The following is a 25,033-nucleotide window of genomic DNA, read 5'->3' as shown; positions in this document are numbered from 1 at the left end:
TGTTCAGTTTTCCAATAAAGCAAAGTTATACCAATTTTTCTTTCTTCCCGCTGTATTTTAACCATAGAATAAGAATACGGTGTGGCAAAAATGAGGACTGCAGATTGGAGTCGAGAGTGTGGTGCTGGAAAAGCAAAGCAGGTCAGGCAGCATCCGAGGATCAGGAGGATTGATGTTTCGGGTAAAAGAGGCCCTTGTAGAGAGAGGAGGAGAGCTTGTTCTTATAGAGAGAGGAGGAGGCCTCATTCCTGATGTAGAGCTTTCGCCTGAAGCACCAACTCTCCTGCTGTTCGGATGCTGCCTGACCTGCTGTGCTTTTCCAGCACCACACTCCCGAGTCAGAATGCAATGTGTTTTGCTGAAATCCCGAGCAGTGAATTGCATTCGGAACACAGCGTCTTCTACTTTACCTTTAAATAAGAGGTTTCGGGGTCCAGGCTACCTCCTTGATAAATCTGAAGGGGGCTTGGTGGGGTCCACAGCAACATCCAGAATCTCCCACCTTCTGCATTCAACACACAAGAGTCTTAGAGTCATGGAGCTGTACAGCACTGAAACAGACCCTTCAGTCCAACACATCCATGCTGACCAGATATCCTAACCTAACCTAGTCCCACTGGTGCTGGACTCCAATCTGCAGACCTCACTTTCGAGACCTTGGAGTTGCTATAGACTTGAAACTTTATCTGTTCTTCTCGTGACAGAGGCTGCCATACTTGCTGAGATTCTCCAACATTTTTTTTTAAAGAGTAGATTACCTTACATTACAGTGTGGAAACAGGCCCTTCGGCCCAACAAGTCCACACCGACCCACCGAAGCGCAACCCACCCAGACCCCTAACCTAACAATACCGGCAATTTAGCATAGCCAATTCACCTGGCCTGCACATCTTTGGACTGTGGGAGGAAACCGGAGGAAACCCACGCAGACACGGGGAGAATGTGCAAACTCCACACAGACAGTCACTTGAGGCGGGAATTGAACCCGGGTCTCTGGCGCTGTGAGGCAGCAGTGCTAACCGCTGTGCCACCATGCCGCCTCATAGTTCCTAGAAATTGGATGGAGTTGCACGTAGACAGGATAGTGAAGAAGGTATTTAGTATGCTTGCCTCTATTTGGTATGCTTGGCTCAGTGCATTGAGTATAGGATTTGGGAGGTCGTGTTGCAGCTGTACAGGACATTGGTGAAGCCACTTTTGGAATACTGTATGCTATGGGAAGGATGTTGCAAAACTTGAAAGGGTTCAGAAAACATTTACAAAGGTGTTGCCAGGCTTGGAGGGTTTGAGCTACAGGGAGAGGCTGACTAGTGTGGGGCTGTTTTCCCTGCAGCATCGGAGGCTGAGGGGTGACCTTATCGAGGTTTATAAAATCATGAGGGGCGTGGATAGCGTTGATACACAAGGTCTTTCCCTGGGGTGGGGGAGTCTAGAACTAGAGGGCATCGGTTTAGAGTGAGAGGGGAAAAAAAAAGAGTTAAAAGCAGACTAAGGGGCAAATTTTTCACACAGACGGTGGTGCGTGTACGGAACGAGCTGCCAGAGGAAGTGGTGGAGGTCGGTACAATAACAACAGGTACCTGGATGGGTACAGGATAGGAAGGGTGTAGTGGGATATGGGGCAAATGCGGGCAAATGGGACTAGATTATTTTCGGATATCTGGTCGGCCTGGATGAGTTGCAGTGAAGGATCTGTTTCCGTGCTGTCCATCTCTATGACTGTTTGACCAGCCCTGCGGTCTCTAATCCGTTAAGCGTGTGCAAATTAATTTGAAATTAATATAACCTACACCCCCCAGTACTGCCTGTCACTTACTGACACAATACTGATGAAACAATGCGATATTTCCAGTCCCGAGAAAGTTTACAGTTTCTAACAATACCGGTCACTACTCCTTCTAATGCACAACATCGGAGATTTGACATCAGAGGCTGAGCAAAAAAAGTCACAAATATAGCACAGGGGATAGCAAACCCAACCAAATGAAGCTCGCTATCACTGCATTCACGACACACTGGAATCAAAACATTCAATGACCCTCAAATCAAAATTGCCCAACTGTCCCCAACCAGATCTTGGGCGCCAAGTTTGAGAACACTTTTTAAAAAAAATAACCATTTATTATTAATCGTGCAACCAAGCAGAACACAAGAAAAAGTCATCTATTTAATATCAGTTGATCAAGAGTCCAATCTACTTTGACCAGAAGTCCCCACTCTCTCCCAATTTTCACTGTACCCAGGTGCATGTGACAATAATAAATCAGATGAAATCACACACTTATTTCTTGAAAAGATTCAGAGATGGTCCTCAATTTAATCCATTACTTTCCTTTCAAGAGACTTCCTATTTTGTGGTGAATCTACCCGATGATAATCCTGGGGGAAAAAAAAAAATCAGATCTCAGTGTGGAACCTGGAGAGACAGGCCATAAGTTTTATTTCGGAGATTGATGGATAGTTACCAAACAGATCCACGCCTGACTGCCAAGTCCTCTAGCAAAGCAACACAGCTTCATCGTAAATCAAGCAAAGAAAAACAAGAAGATTTACATAAATGCCAATTTTGAATGATCTCAACATAAACGGCAAGAGGAAAGGTTCAACTGGTGTCCACCAACACCCTGGAGTTGTTTAGGGAGAGGTGGGTGCTGCAGAGAATGGAGTGCATTATTTCCCGCTTCCAACTCTATTTTGATTTAATCCCTGCTCTCCCCTTCACTGTTTGATCACATAGCATTGCCCTTTGATGTGAAGGGCACTGCTTGTCACTGGCCACTTGGGTGTTTCTTTTCTTCCTGGTGGGGGAAATGGAATAAAGATTTGTACATCTCGTGTCTTCTACCGTGTCTCTCACACACACACAGAGCATGGGTGCTGGGGAAAAATAAGCAGTTCCACTGTTAGGCTGTAGTGGAAAACAAAATGAACAGGGGCATCAGGGGTTCTGTAAAAAAAAAAATTCAACCCATTTCCCAGCAACATCCTTGACAGATGCTCAACCCAAGTGAAGCATCACTCTTATCTTAATGTGAGGATTCCTTACTCAAACGAACCTTTCCAGTTCGGAGGACCTGGAGATGTCTTTCCAGTTCGGAGGACCTGGAGATGTCTTTCCAGTTCGGAGGACCTGGATTCCGTTTTGGTTCCGACAGCCAGCAGACTTCTGCAAACTCTCAAAACCAGGTGGTTGCAATGACAGCAGACTGACATCCCGTTTGGAGGACACTCTTGTTCTGAACAAAAAGCTGATTCTTCTAAACATATATTGGTCGTGATCTCAGACTGTCTCTCCTGTTTTATATCATAAAATCGTCATTGAAAACACTTCATCAATTAACTCCACAGGTACCTGCTCAACGCATCATGCCTTCGATGATGACAAAACACAGAAACAGACCCTTCGGTCCAACTCGTCCATGCTGACCTGTGACGATATTGTGCCTTTAAGAGCTATATTTGGTCTTTTGTTTTAAAAAGAAAGTTCTAACATAGGGGCACTGGGTCATTTATTTGAATCCAATTTATTTGAGACCTTGGGGTTTCTTTTAAAAAGGGTTGGAACAATAGAAGCAGCCTGAATGGGTGGGGTCAAGCTCCCCCAGAGTCAGGACTGTTGAGTGTTAGTTTTTCGGTAGCAGTTGTTGGGGTCTTGAAGTTGGGGTTTGGAAGTTGCAGTACATCTCTCTCTTCTCTTTCTCTCTCTCTCTCAGATTTCTCTTTTTTTTATCCTCCTGCACTGGTGAAGTGCCTGTGAGACAATCTATTTTACAGAGTTTGCCTTTCGCCAAGGAGTTACTATAGTGGAACAATTGCTGTTTAGCAGGTAAATCATCTATTATTCTGTTAAGCTTTCCTACAGAGTTAAGTTATTCCAATGTGTTCTTTCATTCACTGTATTTTAACGTAGTGGATGAATAAATTGTGTTTTGCTTCAAGGTTGGCTGTTTGACCAATCGAATTGAATCCGGAAAGCAACGCCAGGCCTTTATAAATCAGAGAAAGTTTGGATCGAGGGTATCTTCTGAATTTACTTTGAGGGGGTTTGGTCTGGTCCATTACAGGCCAGACATCCCAATTTAACCTGCTCCCATTTGCCAGCACTTGGCCCATATCCCTCCAAACCCTTCCTATTCATATACCCATCCAGATTCCTCTTAAATGCTGTAATTGTACCAGCCTCCAGCACTTCCTCTGGCAGCTCATTCCATACACGTACCACCCTCTGTGTGAAAAAGTTGCCCCTTAGGTCTCTTTTATATCTTTCCCCTCTCACCCTAAACCTATGCCCCTCTAGTTCTGGACTCCCCCACCCCAAGGGAAAAGACTTTGTCTATTTACCCTATCCGTGCCCCTCATGATTTTGTAAACCTCTATAAAGGTCACCCCTCAGCCTCCAACACTCCAGGGAAAACAGCCCCAGTCTCTCCCTATAACTCAAACCCTCCAGTCCCAGCAATGTCGCTTTCTGCCACCCTCTCAAGTATAACACATCCTTCCTGTAGCAGGGAGACCAGAATTGTATGCAGTGTCCTAACCAATGTGACACAACATGACCTCCCAACTCCTGTACTCAATACTCTGACCAGTAAAGGAAAGCATACCAAACGCCGCCTTCACTATCCTATCTACCTGCGACTCCACTTTCAAGGAGCTATGAACCTGCACTCCAAGGTCTCTTTGTTCAGCAACACTCCTTAGGACCCTACCATTAAGTGTATAAGTCCTGCTAAGATTTGCTTTTCCAAAATGCAGCACCTCACGTTTACCTAAATCAAACTGCATCCACCACTCCTCAGCCCACTGGCCCATCTGATCAAGATCCCATTGTACTAAGATAATCTTCGCTGTCCATTACACCACCTAAGTTGGGTGTCATCTGCAAACTTTCTAACTATACCTTCTACGTTCACATCCAAATCATTTTCTATAAAAGCAGACGACCCAGCACCGATCCTTGTGGCACTCCACTGGTCACAGGCCTCCAGGCTGAAAAACAACCCTCCACCACCACCCTCTGTCTTCTACCTTCGAGCCAGTTCTGTCTCCAAATGACCATTTGCGCTTGGATCCCACGTGATCGAACCTTACTAACCTGTCCACCACGCAGAACCTTGCCCAACACTGTGCTGACGGCCATACAGTCAACCTCTATCGCCCTCCCTCCATCCATCTTCTGTATCATCTATTCACAACAAAACCTCAATCATCTCAGCAAGATACAATTTCAAAGAACAAGTAACCTTACAGCACAGAAACAGGCCCTTCGGCCCTCCAAGGCTATACCGATCCAGATCCTCTATCTAAACCTGTTGCCTATTTTCTAAGGATCTGTATCCCTCTGCTCCCTGCCCTTTCATGTATCTGTCGAGATACATCTTAAATGACGCTATCGTTCCTGCCTCTACCACCTCTGCTGGCAACGCATTCCAGGTACCCAGCACCCTCTGCGTAAAGAACTTTCCATACCTATCTCCCTTAAACCTTTCCCCTCTCACTTTGAACTCGTGACTCCTAGTAATTGAGTCCCTCACTCTGGGAGAAAGTTTCTTGCTATCCACCCTGTCTATGCCTCTCATGATTTTGTTGGCCTCAATCAGGTGCCCCCTCAACCTCCGTCTTTCCAATGAAAATAATCCTGATCTGTTCAGACTCTCTTCATAGCTCGCACCCTCCATACCAGGTAACATCCTGGTGAACCTCCTCTGCACCCTCTCCAAAGCATCTACATCCATTTGGGAATGTGGCAACCAGAACTGTTCGTGGTATTCCAAATGTGGCCGAACCAAAGTCTTATATAACTGTAACATGACCTGCCAACTCTTGTCCTCAATACTCTGTTCGATGAAGGAAAGCATGCCATATGCCTTCTTGACCACTCTACTGACCTGCGTTGTCACCTTCAGGGAACAATGGGCCTGAACACACAGATCTCTCTGTACATCAGTTTTCCCCAGGACTTTTCCATTTACTGTATAGTTTGCTCTTGAATTGGATCTTCCAAAACGCATCACCTCACGTTTGAACTCCACTTCCCATTTCTCCACTCAACTCTGCAATCCATCTGTATTCTGCTGCATTCTCTGACATTCAGATACCACCCCCCCCCCCCCAAAAAAAAAGCAGCTCCAGGTCTTTAAACAGAAAAAAAATGCCACCCTCACAAAACTGAAATGTGCATTTTTGTCACCATTTTAAAATCCACATTCCTAAAACGATACAATGAATATTTTACATCTTTAACACAACAGGGGGGAACAATTGTTGGGGGTCACTTCGACCAATCGGAGGGGCTGCGCCGCCACCAATCAGCAGCCCTCACTTGGGCCCACAATGGAGTGCCGTTCTCTCTGAGGCTTGGCATTCTTGCGCATGTGTCCTGACGCGAGGGGGCGGGGGGAGAGAAGCATCCACAGCGTTACTCAGCAACAGGTGGACCCCCCCCCTGCCACTTCCGGGGCTAATTCCTACAGGAGCGCGCTGGGTTCAAAGGCCATCAGGCCCTTGCTGCAAATAAAGTGAGAGCAGCCAATCCAGCAGAAGGGAAGCCTCGGCCCCTTTCCCACTTCGCCCACAGCCACCCGGGACGTGATTGGCAAAGGCGCAACCCGGGTTAGCCGTGGACCCGCTGGTGCCTCCGCAGGTGGGAGGAGCGGGTGAAGCCCTTCCCGCACACGGGGCAGGCGAAGGGCCTCTCCCCGGTGTGGACCCGCTGGTGCCTCCGCAGGTGGGAGGACTGAGCGAAGGCCCTCCCGCACTCGGGGCAGCGGAAGGGCCGCTTGCCGGTGTGGCCCCGCCGGTGCTTCAGCCGGGCGGAGGAGTCGCTGAAGGCCTTCCCGCACTCGGGGCAGGGGAAGGGCCGCTCCCCGGTGTGCACCCGCCGGTGGGCCTGCAGGCTGCACGGCTGGGAGAAAGCCTTCCCGCAGGCGGGGCAGGGGTAGGGCCGCTCCCCGGTGTGGACCCGCCGGTGCCGCCGCAGGGCCGAGGAGTGGGTGAAGCCCTTGCCGCACTCGGGGCAGGAGAACGGCCGCTCCCCGGTGTGGACCCGGCGGTGGCTCTGCAGGCTGCACGACTGGGAGAAGGCCTTCCCGCAGACGGGGCAGGGGAAGGGCCTCTCCCCGGTGTGCAGCCGCCGGTGCCGCCGCAGGGCCGAGGAGTGGGTGAAGCCCTTGCCGCACTCGGGGCAGGTGTACGGCCGCTCCCCGGTGTGGACCCGCTGGTGGGAGAGCAGGCTGCAGAGCTGCGCGAAGCCCCTGCTGCAGGCCGGGCAGGTGAACGGCCGCTCCCCGGTGTGCACCCGCCGGTGAGTCTCCAGCGCCGACGGGGAGAGGAAGCCTTTCCCACAGTCCGCACACTTCCACGGCTTCTCCATGGGCTGGGGTGGGGTGGGGGTGGGAAGAGGTTCAAAGGAAAAGCCCGGAGGCTTATTCACTTCGAGGACACATCCAGAGTCGCTCCTCGCTGACAATTCTTCACAGTCAGAGCGCTGGCCTACGCTCACTGAGGTCTGATCGCATGCCGACACTTCCGGTTCTCTCCCAGATATTCCAAACTCGATTCGACAAACGGGCCCCAAATGACTCCGTCAGACGTTCGGTTCCGGCTCCCCATCTGCAAATCCTTCCCTCCTAGAACCCTGTGAAAAGAAGTCGCTGTCGTCAGTGCTGCGGACGCCAAAGGAGATTCCGAACAGCCAATTCTGAATTTCCACGGAACCTGTTTTCTCTCTCATCCCCTCAAAGCCGCGCATCTCCATCCCACACACTCGCCCTCAAAATCTCTCGCTCTGCTGTACCTCATCCTGAAGGGTCTGATTGATGCTGATTCACAAACCCCACACCCCTGGACACTGAGTGAGAGAGTCAGGGGCAGGGGTCTCTTGGAGCCTGCGCCAGCATTGATCAGGTCGTAGCTGTTCTGTTGTGATCTTTAAGCCATTCCCTTCCCTTCCCCCATAACCATCTCCTTCTTTGCTGTTCAAAACAATCAGCTGAACTCCATCTTGAATATATTGGATGGTGCCCAGCCTTCACTGCTTTCTGCACTCTACAGACTAACAACCTCCTGAAAGAATAACTTCCTCAGCTCACACTGGAGACACCGTATTTGTAATCTGCGATACCTAGGTAAAGATGTCCCAGTTTGTCCATCAAACAAAAATGTCTTATAGATTTCAAGCCATAGATTTAAAAACGTCTGTATGCAATCATTGCCACTCCTGCAATGGGGCAGCACGTTGGCACAGTGGTTAGCACTGCTGCCTCACAGCGCCAGAGACCTGGGTTCAATTCCTGCCTCAGGCAACTGTCTGTGTGGAGTTTGCACGTTCTCCCTGTGTCTGCGAGGGTTTCCTCCGGATGCTCCGGTTTCCTCCCGCAGTCCAAAGATGTGCAGGTCAGGTGAATTGGCCGTGCTAAATTGCCCGTAGTGTTAGGTAAGGGTTAAATGTAGGGGTATGGGTGGGTTGCGCTTCGGCGGGGCGGTGTGGACTTGTTGGGCTGAAGGGCCTGTTTCCACACTGTAATCTAATCTGCTCTTTGACTACATAAAAAAAAGGGAAGTCCAAAAACAAGTCCATACAATTTCTAAAGCTCACGAGACTGTGTCACTGCGTCATCGATGAAAGGAGAGAATGAGAAAGGAGCTGCTGTAAATCCAAATCTAACTGGGGAGAGTGGCACACAGAAGAGCTCTCAGAAAAGATGTGACCCCCAGTTGGTCCCCTTACAGATTTATTATTCCTGCATCTGTCCTTGTTTCTTACAATGCTGAGTCCTTTGAGCACACAAGTTGCTTATGCTGAGGTTCTACAAGACTCTCTTCTGGAGTGTTGTGTCCAGTGCCAGTTAGAGGAAGGATATTGTTAAGCTGGAGAAGGTTCAGAAGAGATTTACCAGGGTTATTGCTGGGAATGGAGGGTTTGAGTTATAAGGAGAGGCTGGATAGGCTGGGACTTTTTTCAATGGAGTGCAGGAGATTGAGGGGTGACCTGATGGTCGTGTATAAAATCAGGAGGGGTCCAGATAAGGTGAATGGCAGGTATCCATTCCCAAGGGCGGGGGATTTCCAGACAAGGGGGCATAATTTTAAAGGTGAGAACAGAAAGATTTGAAGAAGACTGGAGGGGCAATTTCTTTACACAGAGAGTGGTTTATGTGTGGAATGAACTGCCAGAGGAACTGATGGATATGGGCAAGGTTACAACATTTAAAAGACATGTGTACATAAGTAAGAAATGTTTGGAGAGATATGGGGCAAGCAAAGGCTGTTTTAGTTTGGGATTATGGTTGGCATGGACTAGTTGGACCGACGTTATGACGCAGCACTATTCAATGTTTACACCACCAAGGGATGACAGAGTTTACTATACTGTCCAGTTAACTGATAGCTATCCCCTGAAGAAATCACCCACTTTCACCTTGAACATGAGGAATGGGCCTCTACATTTAGACAGGCACTTAGATATGTCAAGCCAAGGGAGTAAAAGGGTGCAAGAGAAAAATAGAAACAACAACTCCAGATGTGGCCTCACCAAGGCCCTGTACAGCCGCAGGAAGACATCCCACTTCGAAGTTCGATTCCTGTTACGAGGAAGGCGAATATACAGCACTTGCCTTGCTCATTGCTTGCTGCACCTGTCTGATGACTTTGGTTGCCTGGACAGTTTCTGCAGCCCACCTGGCACGCTTTAAACAAAGCTCCTCCTTTCTGTCAAACGTCTTCAACTCCGGATTGAACTGCATCTGCCATGTTGGCCAATTGACCCAGACCACCCTTTCCAAAGTTTGCCCCCTTCCCCTCCTCTCCTCTCCTCTCCCCTCCCCTTTGATTCACCTCCTTTCCCTTCACTCCCTGCAAGCCAACAAGTTTAATTCCAGAAGGAGAAAAGGAGGTGAGAAAAGAGAGGGTGCTGTACTCACAGATGTTAAACAGAGGGAGGAAGCTGCAGTCTGGGCTGAAGCTTAATCTTCATTCAGAGAGAGAGAGGAGCAACAGCAGCAGCAACTTCAGGAGCTCATGGTCCAACTTCCGCATTCAGACAACAGGGGGGGGCTCTGATTGGCAGGAGGACCTGTTTCCTTCCGGTCCTCCAAGATTTACTATTGGTCAATCTGGACATCGCTCTTTATGACGACAGCGCCCCGTCCTCCCGCACATGCGCAGTCCCCCCCCACTGGAATCCCAGCGGAGGGTTTCGCTGCAGACTGTTGTCAGTCTTGTCTGGGAGGACAGCACTTTGCAACGGGGTAGACCCAGGGGCGTTTGCAACTGGGGACCAGCATCAATGCACTCCCTCAGGGACACACACACGCTGTTGTATTTTAGCCTCCTTCATTCCAGGCACCAGCTCCTTCCTTGGACGCCTGCATCAAATCCGTTTGCAATCCTATTCCGCTCTTGTCTGCCCGAAGATTTTTCACCTCTCTCTCTCTCTCTCTAAGCAGGACAGGAAGAGGTAAGCGTGGGACGGTCGATCAGACCCTTCAGGGCAATGGGGAGCGGGATATGAGCTGCACCAGAGGAATGAGAAGGAAGGCAGGGAATGTGGGGTGGAGACTTACAGGTTTTTGGGGGGGGGGGTCGAGAGAAGAAGGAGTGTTGCAAGGCAACTGGAATTGTCTGAAAGCAACGCAAATTCTGGAGGTCACAGCGGGTCAGGAAATATCCAGGGAGAGGGTGCAAACTGAGGTTTCCAGTCTAGATGCCCAGAGTTTTTATTTTGTTTTCGGTACAGCTTCCAGCATCTGCAGTAATTTGCTCCAACTGGAATGGTCTGTTCTGAATTTCCATGCAAAAGTGAGGACTGGGAATCAAAGTCTAGATTAGGGTGGTGCTGGAAAAGCACAGCACCAGGACCACTCTATTCTAGACTCTGTTCTGAATGTCTGCCCTATCTTTTTGTATGTTCCATTTCCAAGATATTTTAAGGGGAAGAATTTCAGACACAAATCTCAAACTAAGTGTAATCGACCAGGCCGACCTCCCTCAAAGTATATTGAGAAGGTATCCTAGACCCTAACGTTTTCTTAGTTTAAAGATAAGTATAAGGTATTGCATTCCAGATGTGATTCAATTGGCTAAAGTACGTGACTTAAAGCAAAACACAATTTATTCATACATTCTAGTTAAAATATGACAAATAAAATAATTGGCTTAGCTGTAATTCTATTGGACAATTGAATAGAATAATAGATTAGTTGACTTTGAAACAGTAACTGTTCCAATATAGTAACATCCCATAAACGCACTCTTGGCAATGGGCAATTTCAGAAGATAGACTATATCTTGTGCAACAGGAAGAGATTCCCCCAGTCTTTAGTTGTAACCAAGAGGGGGGAAAAATAGCTTCTGCTTCTTCAAGACCCCATCAGCAATTGCTGAAAGCTAAAATTTAAAAAAAACCTGCTTCAGTGGGAGATGGACCACACCCATTCAGGCTGCTTCTATTGTTCAAACTTTCTTAATTAAAAAAAAATACAAGGCCTCACAAGTTGTTTAGCTTATTGGCTTTCCAAATAGACATCTTGGCATCTCTGTCTTCAAGTCAAAAACTGTGGAGGGTCAGCATCAAAAAGAGTGGTGCTGGAAAAGCACAGCCTGTCAGTATGCCTCAGAGGAGCAGGAGAGTTGACGTTTTGAGCATCAGCTCTTCATCAGGACTGGGAGCCCTTCATTCCTGCTGAAGGGCTGATGTTGGAAACGTCGACTCTCCTGCTCCTCGGATGCTGCCTGACCTGCTGTGCTTTTCCAGCACCACACTTTTTTTGTTTCTGACTCTCCACCATCTGCAGGCCTCACTTTGGCTCTCTCTGAAAACCTTTCCTTTAAGAAGAACGAAATGGATCCCTTAAGGCCATAACATCATCGCATCAGAGTCGCTTGATTTACCAGGACGTGACTACCATCAGCATTTAAGTCCAGAGGAAGTAACTGTTTGTTGATTCTGTTTGTTTCAGCAGGTTGTAACCACCTGGGACAGCTTTGAAGTGCACGTAGAGTGCGTTCCTGTGAACCGACAGTGGAGAGACTTTTACCCAATTGCACAACCTGATAAGGCAGCACTTATCGTGAGCAGAGACTGCGTGTGCTTGGCTACTGTCTCAGGACGAGGATCTCGCTTCACGGGCGCTCGCGTCATGGAGAAACCCTGGAAATGTGGCGATTGCGGGGTCGGCTTCCGCTCCCCCTCGGCGCTGGAGATCCACCGGCGCGTCCACACCGGGGAGCGGCCGTTTGCCTGTCCCGACTGCGGGAAGGGTTTCACCAAGTCGTCGTCGTTGCAGAGACACCGGCAGGTCCACACCGGGGAGAGGCCGTTCAGCTGCCCCGAGTGCGGGAAGGGCTTCACCCACTCGTCCGCCCTGCTGACCCACCGGCGGGCCCACACGGGCGAGAGGCCCTTCTCCTGCCCCGAGTGCGGCAAGGGCTTCAGAGACTCCTCCACCCTGCTGCGGCACCAGCGGGTCCACACCGGGGAGAGGCCCTTCGGCTGTCCCGAGTGCGGCCGGGCCTTCAAGGACCCCTCCACCCTGCAGAAGCACCGGCGGGTCCACACGGGGGAGCGGCCCTTCGTCTGCTCCGAGTGCGGCAAGGGCTTCACTCAGTCGTGCCACCTGCTGACCCACCGGCCCGTCCACACCGGGGAGCGGCCGTTCTCCTGCCCCGTCTGCGGCAAGGCCTTCACCAAGTCGTCCAACCTGCGGACCCACCGGCGGCTCCACACCGGGGAGAGGCCCTTCGGCTGCCCCGAGTGCGGCAAGGGCTTCAGAGACTCCTCCACCCTACTGACCCACCGGCGGGTCCACGCGGGGGAGCGGCCCTTCGTCTGCTCGCAGTGCAGCAAGGGCTTCACCCGCTCGTCCTACCTGCTGACCCACCAGCGGGTCCACACCGGTGAGAGGCCTTATGTCTGCCCGGCCTGTGGGAAAGGCTTCACTCTGCTCTCCGTGCTGCTGACGCACCAGAGAACACACCGGTGACAACCAAGCTAAGTTACCCATGCTGCCCAGGCATGTGCAGGTTCAGGGGGGGAATAGACGTGGTAAATTTCCCATAGTGCTTCGGGGTGTGCAGGTTAGAGTGGATTGGCCGTGCTAAATTACCCATAGTGTCCGGAGATGTGCGGGTTAGAGTGGATTCACTGTGCTAAATTACCATAGCGTCCCGGGATGTGCAGTTTCAGGGGAATTGGCCGAGCTAAATTATCCACGTTGTGAAGGGATGGCAGGATAGAGTGGATTGGCTGTGCTAAATTACCCACATTGTGAAGGGATGTGTAGGTTAGGGTGGATTGGCCATGCTAAATTACCCATAATGCCCAGGTTAGGGTGGATTGGCCATGCTAAATTGCCCACAATGATCTGGAATATGCAGGTTAGAATGGATTGGCCATACTACATTCTGCACAGTGTGCAGGGATGCACAGGTTAGGGTGGATTGACCATACTAAATTGCCCACAGTGCCCTGGAATATACAGGTTAGAATGAATTGGCCGAACTACATTACCCACAGTGTCCAGATATGTGCAGGTTAGAGTGGATTGGCCTTGCTAAATTACCCACAGTGCCCTGGGGTTTGCAGTTAGGATGGATTGGCCGTACTACGTTCCCCACAGTGTGCAGGGATGCACAGGTTAGGGTGGATTGACCATACTAAATTGCCCACAGTGCCCTGGAATATACAGGTTAGAATGAATTGGCCGAACTACATTACCCACAGTGTCCAGATATGTGCAGGTTAGAGTGGATTGGCCTTGCTAAATTACCCACAGTGCCCTGGGGTTTGCAGTTAGGATGGATTGGCCGTACTACGTTCCTCAGTGTGCAGGGATGTGCAGGTTAGGGTGGATTGGCCATGCTAATTTGCCAATAGTGTCCAGGCATGTTACAGGTTAGAATGGATTGGCCGTATCACATTCCCCACAGTATGCAGGAAAGTGCAGGTTAGGGTGGATTGGCTAAGATAAATTACCTACATTGTGAAGGGATGTGTAGGTTAGGGTGGATTGGCCATACTAAATTACCCATACTGTCCAGAAATGTGCAGGTTAGGGTGGATTATCCATGTTGAATTACCCATAGTGCCCAGGGATGTGTAGGTTAGGATGGATTGGCCATACTGAATTACCCATAGTGTGCAGGGAGGAGCAGGCTACACTGGATTAACCATGCTAATTTACCCATAGTGTCTAGGAATCTGCATGTTAGGCTGGTTTGGCAATCCTAAATTACCCATAGAATCCAGGAATGTGCAGGTTAGGATCAGTTGGCCATGCAAAATTAACCATAGGGCCCTGGGATTTGCAGGTTAGAATGGATTGGCCATGCTAAATTACCCATTGTGTCCAGGGATATGTAGATTAGGGTGGATTGTCTGTGCTAAATTACCCATACTGTCCAGGATAGTGTGAATTATCCATGTTGAATTACCCATAGTGTGCAGGGATGTGCCTGTTAGGGTGGGTTGGTCATGCTAAATTACCCGTAGTGCCCAGGGGCATGTAGTTCAGGGTGAATTGGCCAAGCTAAATTACTCATAGTGCCCAGGGATGTGCATGATAGGGTGGGTTGGCCACGCTAAATGACCCATAGTGTCCAGGGACATGCATGACTGAGGGGGAATGGCTGTGTTAAATTACCCATAGTGCCCAGGGATGTGCAGCTTAGGGTGGATGGCCATGCTATATTACCCATAGTGCCTTGGGATGTGCAGGTTAGGGTTGAATGGCTATGCTGAATTACCCATAGTGTGCAGGAAGGTGCAGGTTACGTTGGATTGGCCATGCTAAATTACCCATAGTGCCCAGGGCCTGTAGGTTAGGGTGGATAGGGCTTGCTGAATTACCCATCGTGTGCAGAAATCTGCATGTTAGGGTGGTTTGACCATGCTAAATTGCCCATAGTGTCCAGGAATGTGCAGGTTAGGATCAGTTGGCCATGCTAAATTACCCATAGTGCCCTGGGATTTGCATCTTAGAATGGATTAGCCATACTGAATTATTCATGGTGTCCTGGGATGTGTACGTTAAGGTGGATTGGCCAAGGTAAATTTCCCATAGTCCCCTGGCATGTGCAGGTTAGGGTTGATTGGCCATGCTAATTACCCACAGTGCTGTGGCATGTGCAGGTCAGGGTGAATTGGCAATGTTAAATTACCCATAGTGTCGAGGAATGTGCAGGTTAGGGTGGATTGGCTGTGCTAAATTACCCATAGTGTGATGGGATGTGCAGGTTAGGGTGAATTGGGTAATTTAGCATGGCCAATCCAACCTAACCTGCACATCCCTTAACACTATAGTAATTTAGCATGGCCACAGTGCCTTGCGATGTGCAGATTAGAATGGATTGGCCATGTTAAATTACCCATAGTATGCAGGGATGTGCATATTAGGTGGATTGCTCATGCAAAATTACCCATAGTGTCCAGTGATGTGCAGGTGAGGGTGGATTGGGCACGCTAAATTACCCACACTGTGAAGGGATGTGCAGGATAGGGTGGATTGGCTATGTAAAATTACCCATAGTGTTCAGGGATGTGCAGATTAGAATAGATTGGCTGTACTAAATTACCCATAGTGTCCATGGATGTGTAGGTTAGGGTGGATTGGCCATGCTAAATTACCCATAGTGCCCTGGAATGTGCAGGTTAGGGTATATTGGCTATGCTAATTACTCACAATGCTGTGGCATGTGCAGGTTAGGGTGAATTGGCCATGCTAAATTATAGTGTCCAGGGATGTGCATGTTAGGGTGGATTGGCTGTGCAAATTTACCTGTTATGTGAAGGGATGTGCAGGTTAGGGTAAATTGGGTAACTTAACATGGCCAATCCACCCTAACCTGCACATCCCTTAACACTATGGGTAATTTAGCATGGCCATAGTGCCCTGGGATGTGCAGATTAGAATGGATTGGCCATACTAAATTACCCATAGTGCCCAGGGATGAGCAGGTGTGGGTGGATTGGCCATGCTAAATTACCCATAGTGCCCAGGGATGTGCAGGGTAGGGTGGATTGACTATGTAAAATTACCCACAGTGCCCTGGGATGTGCAGGTTAGAATAGATTGGCTGTACTAAATTATCCATAGTCTCCAGGGATGTGCAGGTTAGGGTGAGTCGGCCATGCTAAATTACCCCCACTGTGCAGGGATATGCAGGGTAGGGTGGATTGGCCATGTTAAATTACCCAGAGTGCTCTGGGATGGGCAGGATGGAATGGATTGGCCATGCTAAATTTCCCATAGTGACACAGGGATGTGCAGGTTTGGGTGGATTGGCTATGCTAAATTACCCATAGTGCCCTGGGATGTGCAGGTTTGGGTGGATTGACTATGCTAAATTACCCATAGTGCCCTGGGATGTGCAGGTTTGGGTGGATTGGCTATGCTAAATTACCCATAGTGCCCAGGGATGTGCAGGTTAGGGTGGATTGGCCATGCTAAATTATCCATAATGCCCAGGGATGTGCAGGTTAGGATGGATTGGCCGTGCTAAATCGCTCGTAGCGTCCAGGCATGTTGCAGGTTAGAGTGGTTTGGCCTTGCTAAATTACCCACAGTGCCCAAGGATTTGCAGGTTAGGATGGATTGGCCGTGTTACATTCCCCACAGTGTGCAGGGATGTGCAGGTTAGAGTAGATTGGCCATGCTAAATTGCCTATAGTGCCTTGGGACGTGCAGGTGAGGGTAGATTAGCCGTGCTAAATTACCCATAGTGTCCAGAGATGTGCAGGATAAGGTGGATTGGCCATACTACATTCCACACAGTGTGCAGGAATGTGCATGTTAGAGTGGATTGGCCATGCTAAATTATCCATAATGCCCTGGGGCTGTGCAGGTTAGAGTTGGTTGGCCATTCTAAATTACCCATAGTGTGCAGAGATGTACAGTTTAGGGTGGATATGCCATGCTAAATTACCCATAATGCCTGGGCTGTGCAGGATAGAATGGATTGGCCTTGCTAAATTACCCACAGTGCCCAGGGGTTTGCAGGTTAGGATGGATTGGCCGTACTATATTCCCCACAGTGTGAAGGGATGTGCAGGTTGGGGTGGATTGGCCATACTAAATTAAGCATAGTGCCTGGGATTTGCAGGTTAGAATGGATTGGCTATGCTAAATTACCCACAGTGCCCAGGGGTTTGCAGGTTAGCATGGATTGGCCGTACTACATTCCCCACAGTGTGCAGGGATGTACAGTTTAGGGTGGATATGCCATGCTAAATTACCCATAATGCCTGGGATGTGCAGGTTAGAATGGATTGGCCGTGCTAAATTACCCATAGCATCCAGGCATGTTGCAGGTTAGAGTGGATTGGCCTTGATAAATTACCCACAGTGCCCTGGGGTTTGCAGTTAGGATGGATTGGCCGTACTACGTTCCTCAGTGTGCAGGGATGTGCAGGTTAGGGTGGATTGGCCATGCTAATTTGCCAATAGTGTCCAAGCATGTTACAGGTTAGAATGGATTGGCCGTACCACATTCCCCACAGTATGCAGGAAAGTGCAGGTTAGGGTGGATTGGCTAAGCTAAATTGCCCACAGTGTCACAGGGATATGTAGGTTAGGGTGGATTGGCCATGCTAAATTACCCATACTGTCCAGGAATGTGCAGGTTAGTGTGAATTATCCATGTTGAATTACCCATAGTGTGCAGAGATGTGCATGTTAGGGTGGGTTGGTCATGCTAAATTACCCATAGTGTCCAGGGATGTGCAGCTTAGGGTGGATGGCCATGCTATATTACCCATAGTGCCTTGGGATGTGCAGGTTAGGGTGGACTGGCTATGCTGAATTACCCATAGTGTGCTGGAAGGTGCCGGTTATGTTGGATGGGCCATGCTGAATTACCCATAGTGCCCAGGGGCATGTAGGTTAGGGTGAATTGGCCATGCTGAATTCACCATAGTGCCCAGGGATGTGTAGGTTAGGGTGGACTGGCCATGCTAAATAACCCATAGTGTGCAGGGAGGAGCAGGCTACACTGGATTAGCCATGCTATTTTACCCATAGTGTCCAGGAATCTGCGTGCTAGGGTGGTTTGGCAATCCTAAATTACCCATAGACTCCAGGCAGGTGCAGGTTAGGATCGGTTGGCCATGCAAAATTAACCATAGGGCCCTGGGATTTGCAAGTTAGAATGGATTGGCCATGCTAAATTACCCATAATGCCCAGGGATATTCAGGTTAGGGTGGATTGGCTATGCTAAGTTACCCGTTGTGTCCAGGGATATGTAGGTGAGGGTGGAGTGGCCACGCTAAATTACCCATAGTGCCCAGGGATGTGAAGGTCAGGGTGGATTGGCCACGCTAAATTACCCATAGTGCCCAAGCATGTGCAGGTCAGGGTGGATTGGCCACGCTAAACAACCCATAGTGCCCAGGGATGTGCAGGTGAGGGTGCATGGCCATGCTATATTACCCATCGTGCCTTGGCATGTGCGGGTTAGGGTGGACTGGCTATGCTGAATTACCCATAGTGTGCAGGAAGGTGCCGGTTATGTTGGATGGGCTATGCTGAATTACCCATAGTGCCCAGGGGCATGAAGGTTACGGTGAATTGGCCATGCTGAATTCGCCATAGTGCCCAGGGATGTGTAGGTTAGGGTGGACTGGCCATGCTAAATAACCCATAGTGTGCAGGGAGGAGCAGGCTACACTGGATTAGCCATGCTATTTTACCCATAGTGTCCAGGAATCTGCATGTTAGGGTGGTTTGGCAATCCTAAATTACCCATAGACTCCAGGCATGTGCAGGTTAGGATTGGTTGGCCATGCAAAATTAACCATAGTGCCCTGGGATTTGCAGGTTAGAATGGATTGGCCATGCTAAATTACCCATAATGCCCAGGGATAATCAGGTTAGGGTGGATTGGCTATGCTAAGTTACCCATAGTGTGCAGGAAGGTGCATGCTAGGGTGGATAGGCCATGCTAAATTCCCATAGTGCCCTAGGATGTGTAGGTTAGGATGAATTGGCTATGCTATATTAATCACACTATGAAAGGATGTGCAGGTTAGGGTGGCTTGGCCATGCTAAATTACCCATAGTGACCCGGGCTTTGCAGGTTAGAATTGATTGGCCATGCTAAATTACCCGTAGTGCCCTGGGATGTGCTGGTTATTGTGGATTAGCTGTGCTAAGTTACCCATGGTGTACAGGGATGTGCAGGTTAGGGTGGATTGGCCTTGCTAATCACCCATAATGCCAAGGGGCATGTAGGTTAGGGTGGATTGGCTGTGCTAAATTACCCATAATGCCCTAGGGCATGTAGGTTAGGGTGGATTGGCTGTGCTAAATTACTCACATTGTGAAGGGATGTGCAGGTCAGCATGGTTTGGCCATGCTAAATTAGCCTTAGTGTGCAGGGAGGTACATGTTAGGGTGGATAGGCCATGGAAATTACCCATAGTGTGCAGGTAGGTGCAGGTTAGGGTGGATTGGCCATACTGAATTACCTGTGGTGTCCGGGATGTGCATGATAGGGTGGATCAGCCTTGATAAATTACCCACAATGCCATGGCATGTGCAGGTTAGGGTGGATTGGTCATTCTAAATTACCCATAGCGTGCAGTGAGGTGCGGGTTAGGGTAGATTGGCCATGCTAAATTACCCATAGTGCCCCTGGATGTGCAGGTTAGGGTGGATTGGCCGTGCTAAATTACCCATAGTGCCCTGGGATGTGCAGGTTAGGGTGGAGGCCATGTTAAATTACCCATAGTGCCCTAGGATGTGCAGGTTAGAATTGATTGGCCATGCTAAATTATCCATAGTGCCCTGGGATGTGCTGGTTATTGTGGATTAGCTGTGCTTAGTTACCCATGGTGTACAGGGATGTGCAGGTTAGGGTGGATTGGCCTTGCTAATCACCCATAATGCCAAGGGGCGTGTAGGTTAGGGTGGATTGGCTGTGCTAAATTACTCACATTGTGAAGGGATGTGCAGGTCAGCATGGTTTGGCCATGCTAAATTACCCACAGTATCCAGGGATGTGCAGGTTAGAGTGGATTGGCCAATCTAAATTGCCCGTAGTGCGCAGGGCTGTGCAGGTTAGGGTGAATTGTTATGCTAAATTACTCTCAGTGTCGTGGCATGTGCAGGTCAGGGTGGATTGGCCGTGCTAAATTACCCACAGTGCTCATGGATGTGCAGGTTAGGGTGGATTGGCCACGCTAAATTACCCATAGTGCCCAGGGATGAGCAGGTCAGGGTGGATTGGCCACACTAAATTACCCATAGTGCCCAGGGATGTGCAGGTTAGGGTGGATTGGCCACGCTAAATTACCCATAGTGTCCAAGGATGTGCAGGTTAGGGTGGATTGGCCACGCTAAATTACCCAGAGTGCCCAGGGAGTTGCAGGTCAGGGTGGATTGGCCATGCTAAATTACCCAGAGTGCCCAGGGAGTTGCAGGTCAGGGTGCATTAGGAGGAGGTAAATGCAGAGCAGTAGGGATGAGGGAATGGGTCTGGGTTGGGTAATCTTCAGAGAGTTGGTGTAGACTCGTTGGGTTAAATACCTGCTTTCACAGCGGGAATTCTGTCAGCCCAGGTCTGCACCTTCCCCACTGCAGTGTCCCACAGAGACTGAGGAAATGCATTTTGTGTAACCTGGGATGTTTTCCTGTATGTGCACATCGATTTTCCATTTGTCTGTGTCCCATCGAGTCTCCTGGTATCCGCGTCAATCTAGCTCACCCCTCGGCCCCCCCCCCCCCCCCCCCAGCCCTCCATCAGCGTATCCTTCTGTTGTCGGAATCCAGCTTCCCTTGAAATGTATTCCCGCTGCTCCCCTCAACCACTCACTGTTGGCGGGAAGACCCACATTCATCGAGGCTAAAGTGGGTTCTCTAGAAAGGAGCAACTCCCCCCCCCCACCACCACCTTATCTGCCCATATCTCTCTCCCCTCCCGCTCTCTCCCCTCTCGCTCTCCCCCCTCCCCTCTCTCTCTCCCCACTCTCAATCCCTCATGGATCCATCTTTTGGAGACTGTTCCTTGCCTATCCTCCCATCACCCTCCTGATCATTAAGGTTCAACGTGTCAGGAAATCCTGTCTTTCACCACCTCCTTCATCAGGTGGTTGTAGAGGTTGAGATTGTAAAACACAGAACTTATAGCAAATGTTTACAGTGTGATGTATCTGAAATTATACATTGAAAAAGACTGTCTCTCACAGGGTAGCTCACACCTTCAGTGCATTATCTGATCTGCCATGACACCGGTTGCTAAAGTTCACTTGAGAAAGTAATGTTTAAAACAATTTTTGCAACTTAGAGTCATAGAGATGTACAGCATGGAAACAGACCCTTCGGTCCAACCCGTCCATGCCGACCAGATATCCCAACCCAATCTAGTCCCACCTGCCAGCACCCGGCCCATATCCCTCCAAACCCTTCCTATTCATATACCCATCCAAATACCTTGTAAATGTTGCAATTGTACCAGCCTCCACCACATCCTCTGGCAGCTCATTCCATACCTGTACCACCCTCTGTGTGAAAAAGTTGCCCCTTAGGTCTCTTTTATATCTTTCCCCTCTCACCCTAAACCTATGCCCTCTAGTTCTGGACTCCCCCCACCCCAGGGAAAAGACTTTGCCTATTTACCCTATCCACGCCCCTCATGATTTTGTAAACCTCTATAAGGTCACCCCTCAGCCTCTGACGCTCCAGGGAAAACAGCCCCAGCCTGTTCAGCCTCTCCCTACAGCTCAAACCCTCCGACGTCTTTGTAAATCTTTTCCGAACCCTTTTCAAGTTTCTCAACATCTTTCCGATAGGAAGGACACCAGAATTGCACGCAATATTCCAACATGGAAGAGCTCAAATCAACATGGTCATTCTAACATATGAGAGACTTAACAAGCAATCCAAGTCCTTTTCAATATATCATTTCAGTTACATCACACTGTAAATCTTTGCTATAAATTCTGTGTCGCACGATCTTATTCTCCACAACCACCTGATGAAGGAGCAGTGCTCCTAAAGCTAGTGCTTCCAATTAAACCTGTTGGACTATAACCTGGTGTTGTGTGATTTTTAACTTTATCCACCCCAGTGCAACACCGGCATCTCCAAATTATTTCTTTTGGAGGTATCTGCATCCTTTGTATTGAAGCGAGGCTCACTTAACCTCAGCGCCTTGAAAGATGAGGGTTGTAGAGGGGGGGGAGCAAAGCAAAAATGTCAGCATCCTCTGGCACAAACACTTCGGCCCAACCAGTCCAGGCTGAACGGAATCCCAGACTGAACTACTCCCACCAGCCAGCTCCCCGCCCATATCCCTCCAACCCTTTCCTGTTCCCGTCTGTTGGGGCTGGGATAAATTATGCAGTGGGGTGACTCGCTCATAACAGTCCAATTTAAATGAGATTCGATTCCCGACAGTGTGGAAACAGGCCCTTCGGCCCAACCAGTCCACAGCGACCCTCCGAAGAGCAACCCACCCATAACCCTACATTTACCCCTTCACCTAACACTATGGGCGATTTAGCATGGCCAATTCACCCTAACCCACACATCTTTGGAGTGTGGGAGGAAACCCACGCAGACACGGGGAGAATGTGCAAACTTCAAACAGACAGTCGCCCGAGGCTGGAATCGAACTAGGGACCCTGGGGCTGTGAGGCAGCAGAGCTGACCACTGAGCCACCCGTAACTTGAGGGAACAATGAATTGCACCATGAAAACCTGGAGTTATTGACGGTTTATTGGTGAGCTCACCGGGAGACATGAGTTGACCGAATGGTCACAAGCCACTCTTGATGAGATGCAGAGGGCTGCGTGATTTTGTAGGTTCCAATCATTTAACAATTAGCAAACTGTTAATTGCAGCATAATGAGTAATTGGGCACTTTGCCCAGTCGCCAGCCTCAGTCACGTAGTGTCTGGATAGTGCTGGTTAGTAGCTGATAACCAAGTGTTCGTATAACAGTAGATTCTTATATAAAAAAAGAACATTCCCATACTGGGAAAGAGTTTCACTATCAGGTGCTAGTACAACCCCAAGATCAGCCACCACACTGAGCCTGGGAACGTACAAGAGGACACGAATATGAAAATTAAAATGGATTCCAAGCTTTTAGTATGTGACAAGATGGCTGCTTGAATTATAATGAATCTCCCACAATGCCTTGATCCAAATGTCTTTCAAAAGTTGTAACTGTGCCCGGGATTGCTGCTGCCACAGAAAGTTCATTCCATGTCGCCCCCCCCAACCCCCACCGTGTCCTTTTTAAATCTCTCTCCATTAAAAACATGCCCCTGAATCTTAACCTCCAGCCCCCACCCCAAATCCTCCAAGCCTGACGCTCCAGGGAAAACAGCCCCAGCCTGTTCAGCCTCTCCCTACAGCTCCAACCCTCCAACAGCCTTGTAAATCTTTTCTGAACCCTTTCAAGTTTCACAACATCTTTCCGATAGGAAGGAGACCAGAATTGCACGCAATATTCCAACAGTGGTCTAACCAATGTCCTGTACCGCTGCAATATGACCTCCCAACTTCTGTACTCAATACTCTGACCAATAAAGGAAAGCATACCAAACGCCGCCTTCACTATCCTATCTACCTGCGACTCCACTTTCAAGGAGCTATGAACCTGCACTCCAAGGTCTCTTTGTTCAGCAACACTCCCTAGGACCTTACCATTAAGTGTATAAGTCCTGCTAAGATTGGCTTTCCCAAAATGCAGCACCTCGCATTTATCTGAATTAAACTCCATCTGCCACTTCTCAGCCCACTGGCCCATCTGGTCCAGATCCTGTTGTAATCTGAGGTAACCCCCTTCGCTGTCCGCTACACCTCCAAATTTGGGGTCATCTGCAAACTTAATAATTATACCTCTTATGCTCACATCCAGGTGATGAAAAGTAGAGGGCCCAGCACCGATCCTTGTGGCACTCCACTGGTCACAGGCCTCCAGTCTGAAAAACAACCCTCTGTGTATTTGGATGTTTGGAAAGCATTTATTAAGCTATGTTGGGTGCTCCTTAACAAGACAAGAGCCCATGCTGTTGGAGGGAATAGATCAGCATGAGGAAGTGATGGACTCAGGTACAGTTCCAACATTTTGAAAAGACGTTTGATAAGAAGGAAAGGTTTGGAAGGATATGGGCCAGGAGCAGGCAGGCTGGACTAGTTTAGTTTGGGATCATGTTCGGCGTGGACTGGTCGGACTGAAGGGTCTGTTTCCGCGCTGTTGGATTTGGTGTCCCTCAAAAAGGGCTGATTACCAGAATTGGGGATAATGGGGGCATTTTCAGAAGGGCGACCCCCCCTCGTGAAGTGCCGTCGGGATTACAGCTGGAGCCATAGTTATTTCGCTGAGGAAAGGGAACTGAAGTCATCGAGACCTACAGCTACAGACAGAGGCACTTGGACTCATTGAATCTACTCTGGTCAAAAATATCTATTTTATCTATCTTCTACCCAAATTGACAGGCTGCACTGTGGCTCAGTGGTTAGCACTGCTGCCTCACAGCCCCAGGTTGGATTCCAGCCTCGGGAATTTCCCCTTCTCCCTGTGTCTGCGTGGGTTTCCTCTGGGTGCTCCAGTTTCCTCCCACAGTCCTAAAGATGTGCAGGTTAGGGTGAATTGGCCATGGTAGATTGCCCGTAGTGTTCAGGGGCGTGTAGGTAAGATGCATTGGTCAGGGGTAAGTGTCGGGTAATAGGGGTAGGGGAATGGGTCTGGGTGGGTTACTCTTCGAAGGGTTGGTGTGGACTGGTTGGGCCGAAGGGCCTGTTTCCGCACTGTAGGGGATTCTAAGTTTGTGGCTGGTGCACAGAATCTGTGGAGGGAAATCGACAGGTCGAGCGGCAACTTGTCCGAAGGAATCCAACGTCGGAGAAAGTGACTGCCGACGCTGGAGATCGGAGTCCAAGCGTGCGGTGCTGGAAAAGCACAGCCGGTCAGGCAGCGTCCGAGGAGCAGGAGAATTGACGTTTCAATCGGGAACCTAATGAAGGTCTTAAACCCGAAACGTCGATTTTCCTGCTCCTCGGACGCTGCCTGACCGGCTGTGCTTTTCC

The 25,033-nt window shown here is 49.4% G+C and overlaps 4 protein-coding genes across 6 annotated transcripts in view; 2 read left to right on the top strand and 2 right to left on the bottom strand.

The window, feature by feature from the left end:
• Positions 1-10,031, bottom strand: part of LOC140460065 (uncharacterized) — a 43,018-nt gene extending 32,987 nt beyond the window's left edge. Inside the window, 2 exon segments of the mRNA XM_072554470.1 lie at positions 6,738-7,636; positions 9,921-10,031. Of these exon segments, the coding sequence (XP_072410571.1) occupies positions 6,738-7,372 (635 nt within the window). The 5' untranslated portion in view covers positions 7,373-7,636; positions 9,921-10,031.
• The window catches only part of LOC140460964 (uncharacterized), a 384,505-nt gene that overhangs the window by 213,575 nt on the left and 145,897 nt on the right, over positions 1-25,033 (bottom strand). The gene's annotated exons all lie outside the window — the stretch shown is intronic.
• Positions 1-25,033, top strand: part of LOC140460064 (uncharacterized) — a 507,032-nt gene that overhangs the window by 360,370 nt on the left and 121,629 nt on the right. The window lies entirely within an intron of this gene.
• On the top strand, positions 10,188-24,892 carry LOC140460977 (uncharacterized). 3 transcript variants are annotated; one of them, XM_072555739.1, is made up of 3 exons: positions 10,188-10,456; positions 11,958-12,894; positions 23,862-24,892. In XM_072555739.1, the coding sequence occupies exons 2-3, from the start codon at positions 12,138-12,140 to the stop codon at positions 23,873-23,875; spliced, it is 771 nt and encodes a 256-aa protein (XP_072411840.1). In that variant the 5' UTR covers positions 10,188-10,456; positions 11,958-12,137; the 3' UTR covers positions 23,876-24,892. The 3 variants fall into 3 exon arrangements, with proteins under 3 accessions (XP_072411840.1, XP_072411839.1, XP_072411838.1); XM_072555738.1 differs by lacking the exon at positions 23,862-24,892 and having other exon boundaries at positions 11,961-20,705; XM_072555737.1 differs by lacking the exon at positions 23,862-24,892 and having other exon boundaries at positions 11,958-20,705.

Source organism: Chiloscyllium punctatum, chromosome 36, assembly GCF_047496795.1.
Source record: "Chiloscyllium punctatum isolate Juve2018m chromosome 36, sChiPun1.3, whole genome shotgun sequence".
NCBI classification, from domain to species: domain Eukaryota; kingdom Metazoa; phylum Chordata; class Chondrichthyes; order Orectolobiformes; family Hemiscylliidae; genus Chiloscyllium; species Chiloscyllium punctatum.
This window is presented reverse-complemented; position numbering and strand designations above follow the sequence as displayed.

Coding starts and splice junctions, on each gene's coding strand:
- LOC140460977 (XM_072555738.1), top strand. CDS start 12,138: ATGGAGAAACCCTGGAAATGTGGCGATTGCGGGGTCGGCTTCCGCTCC.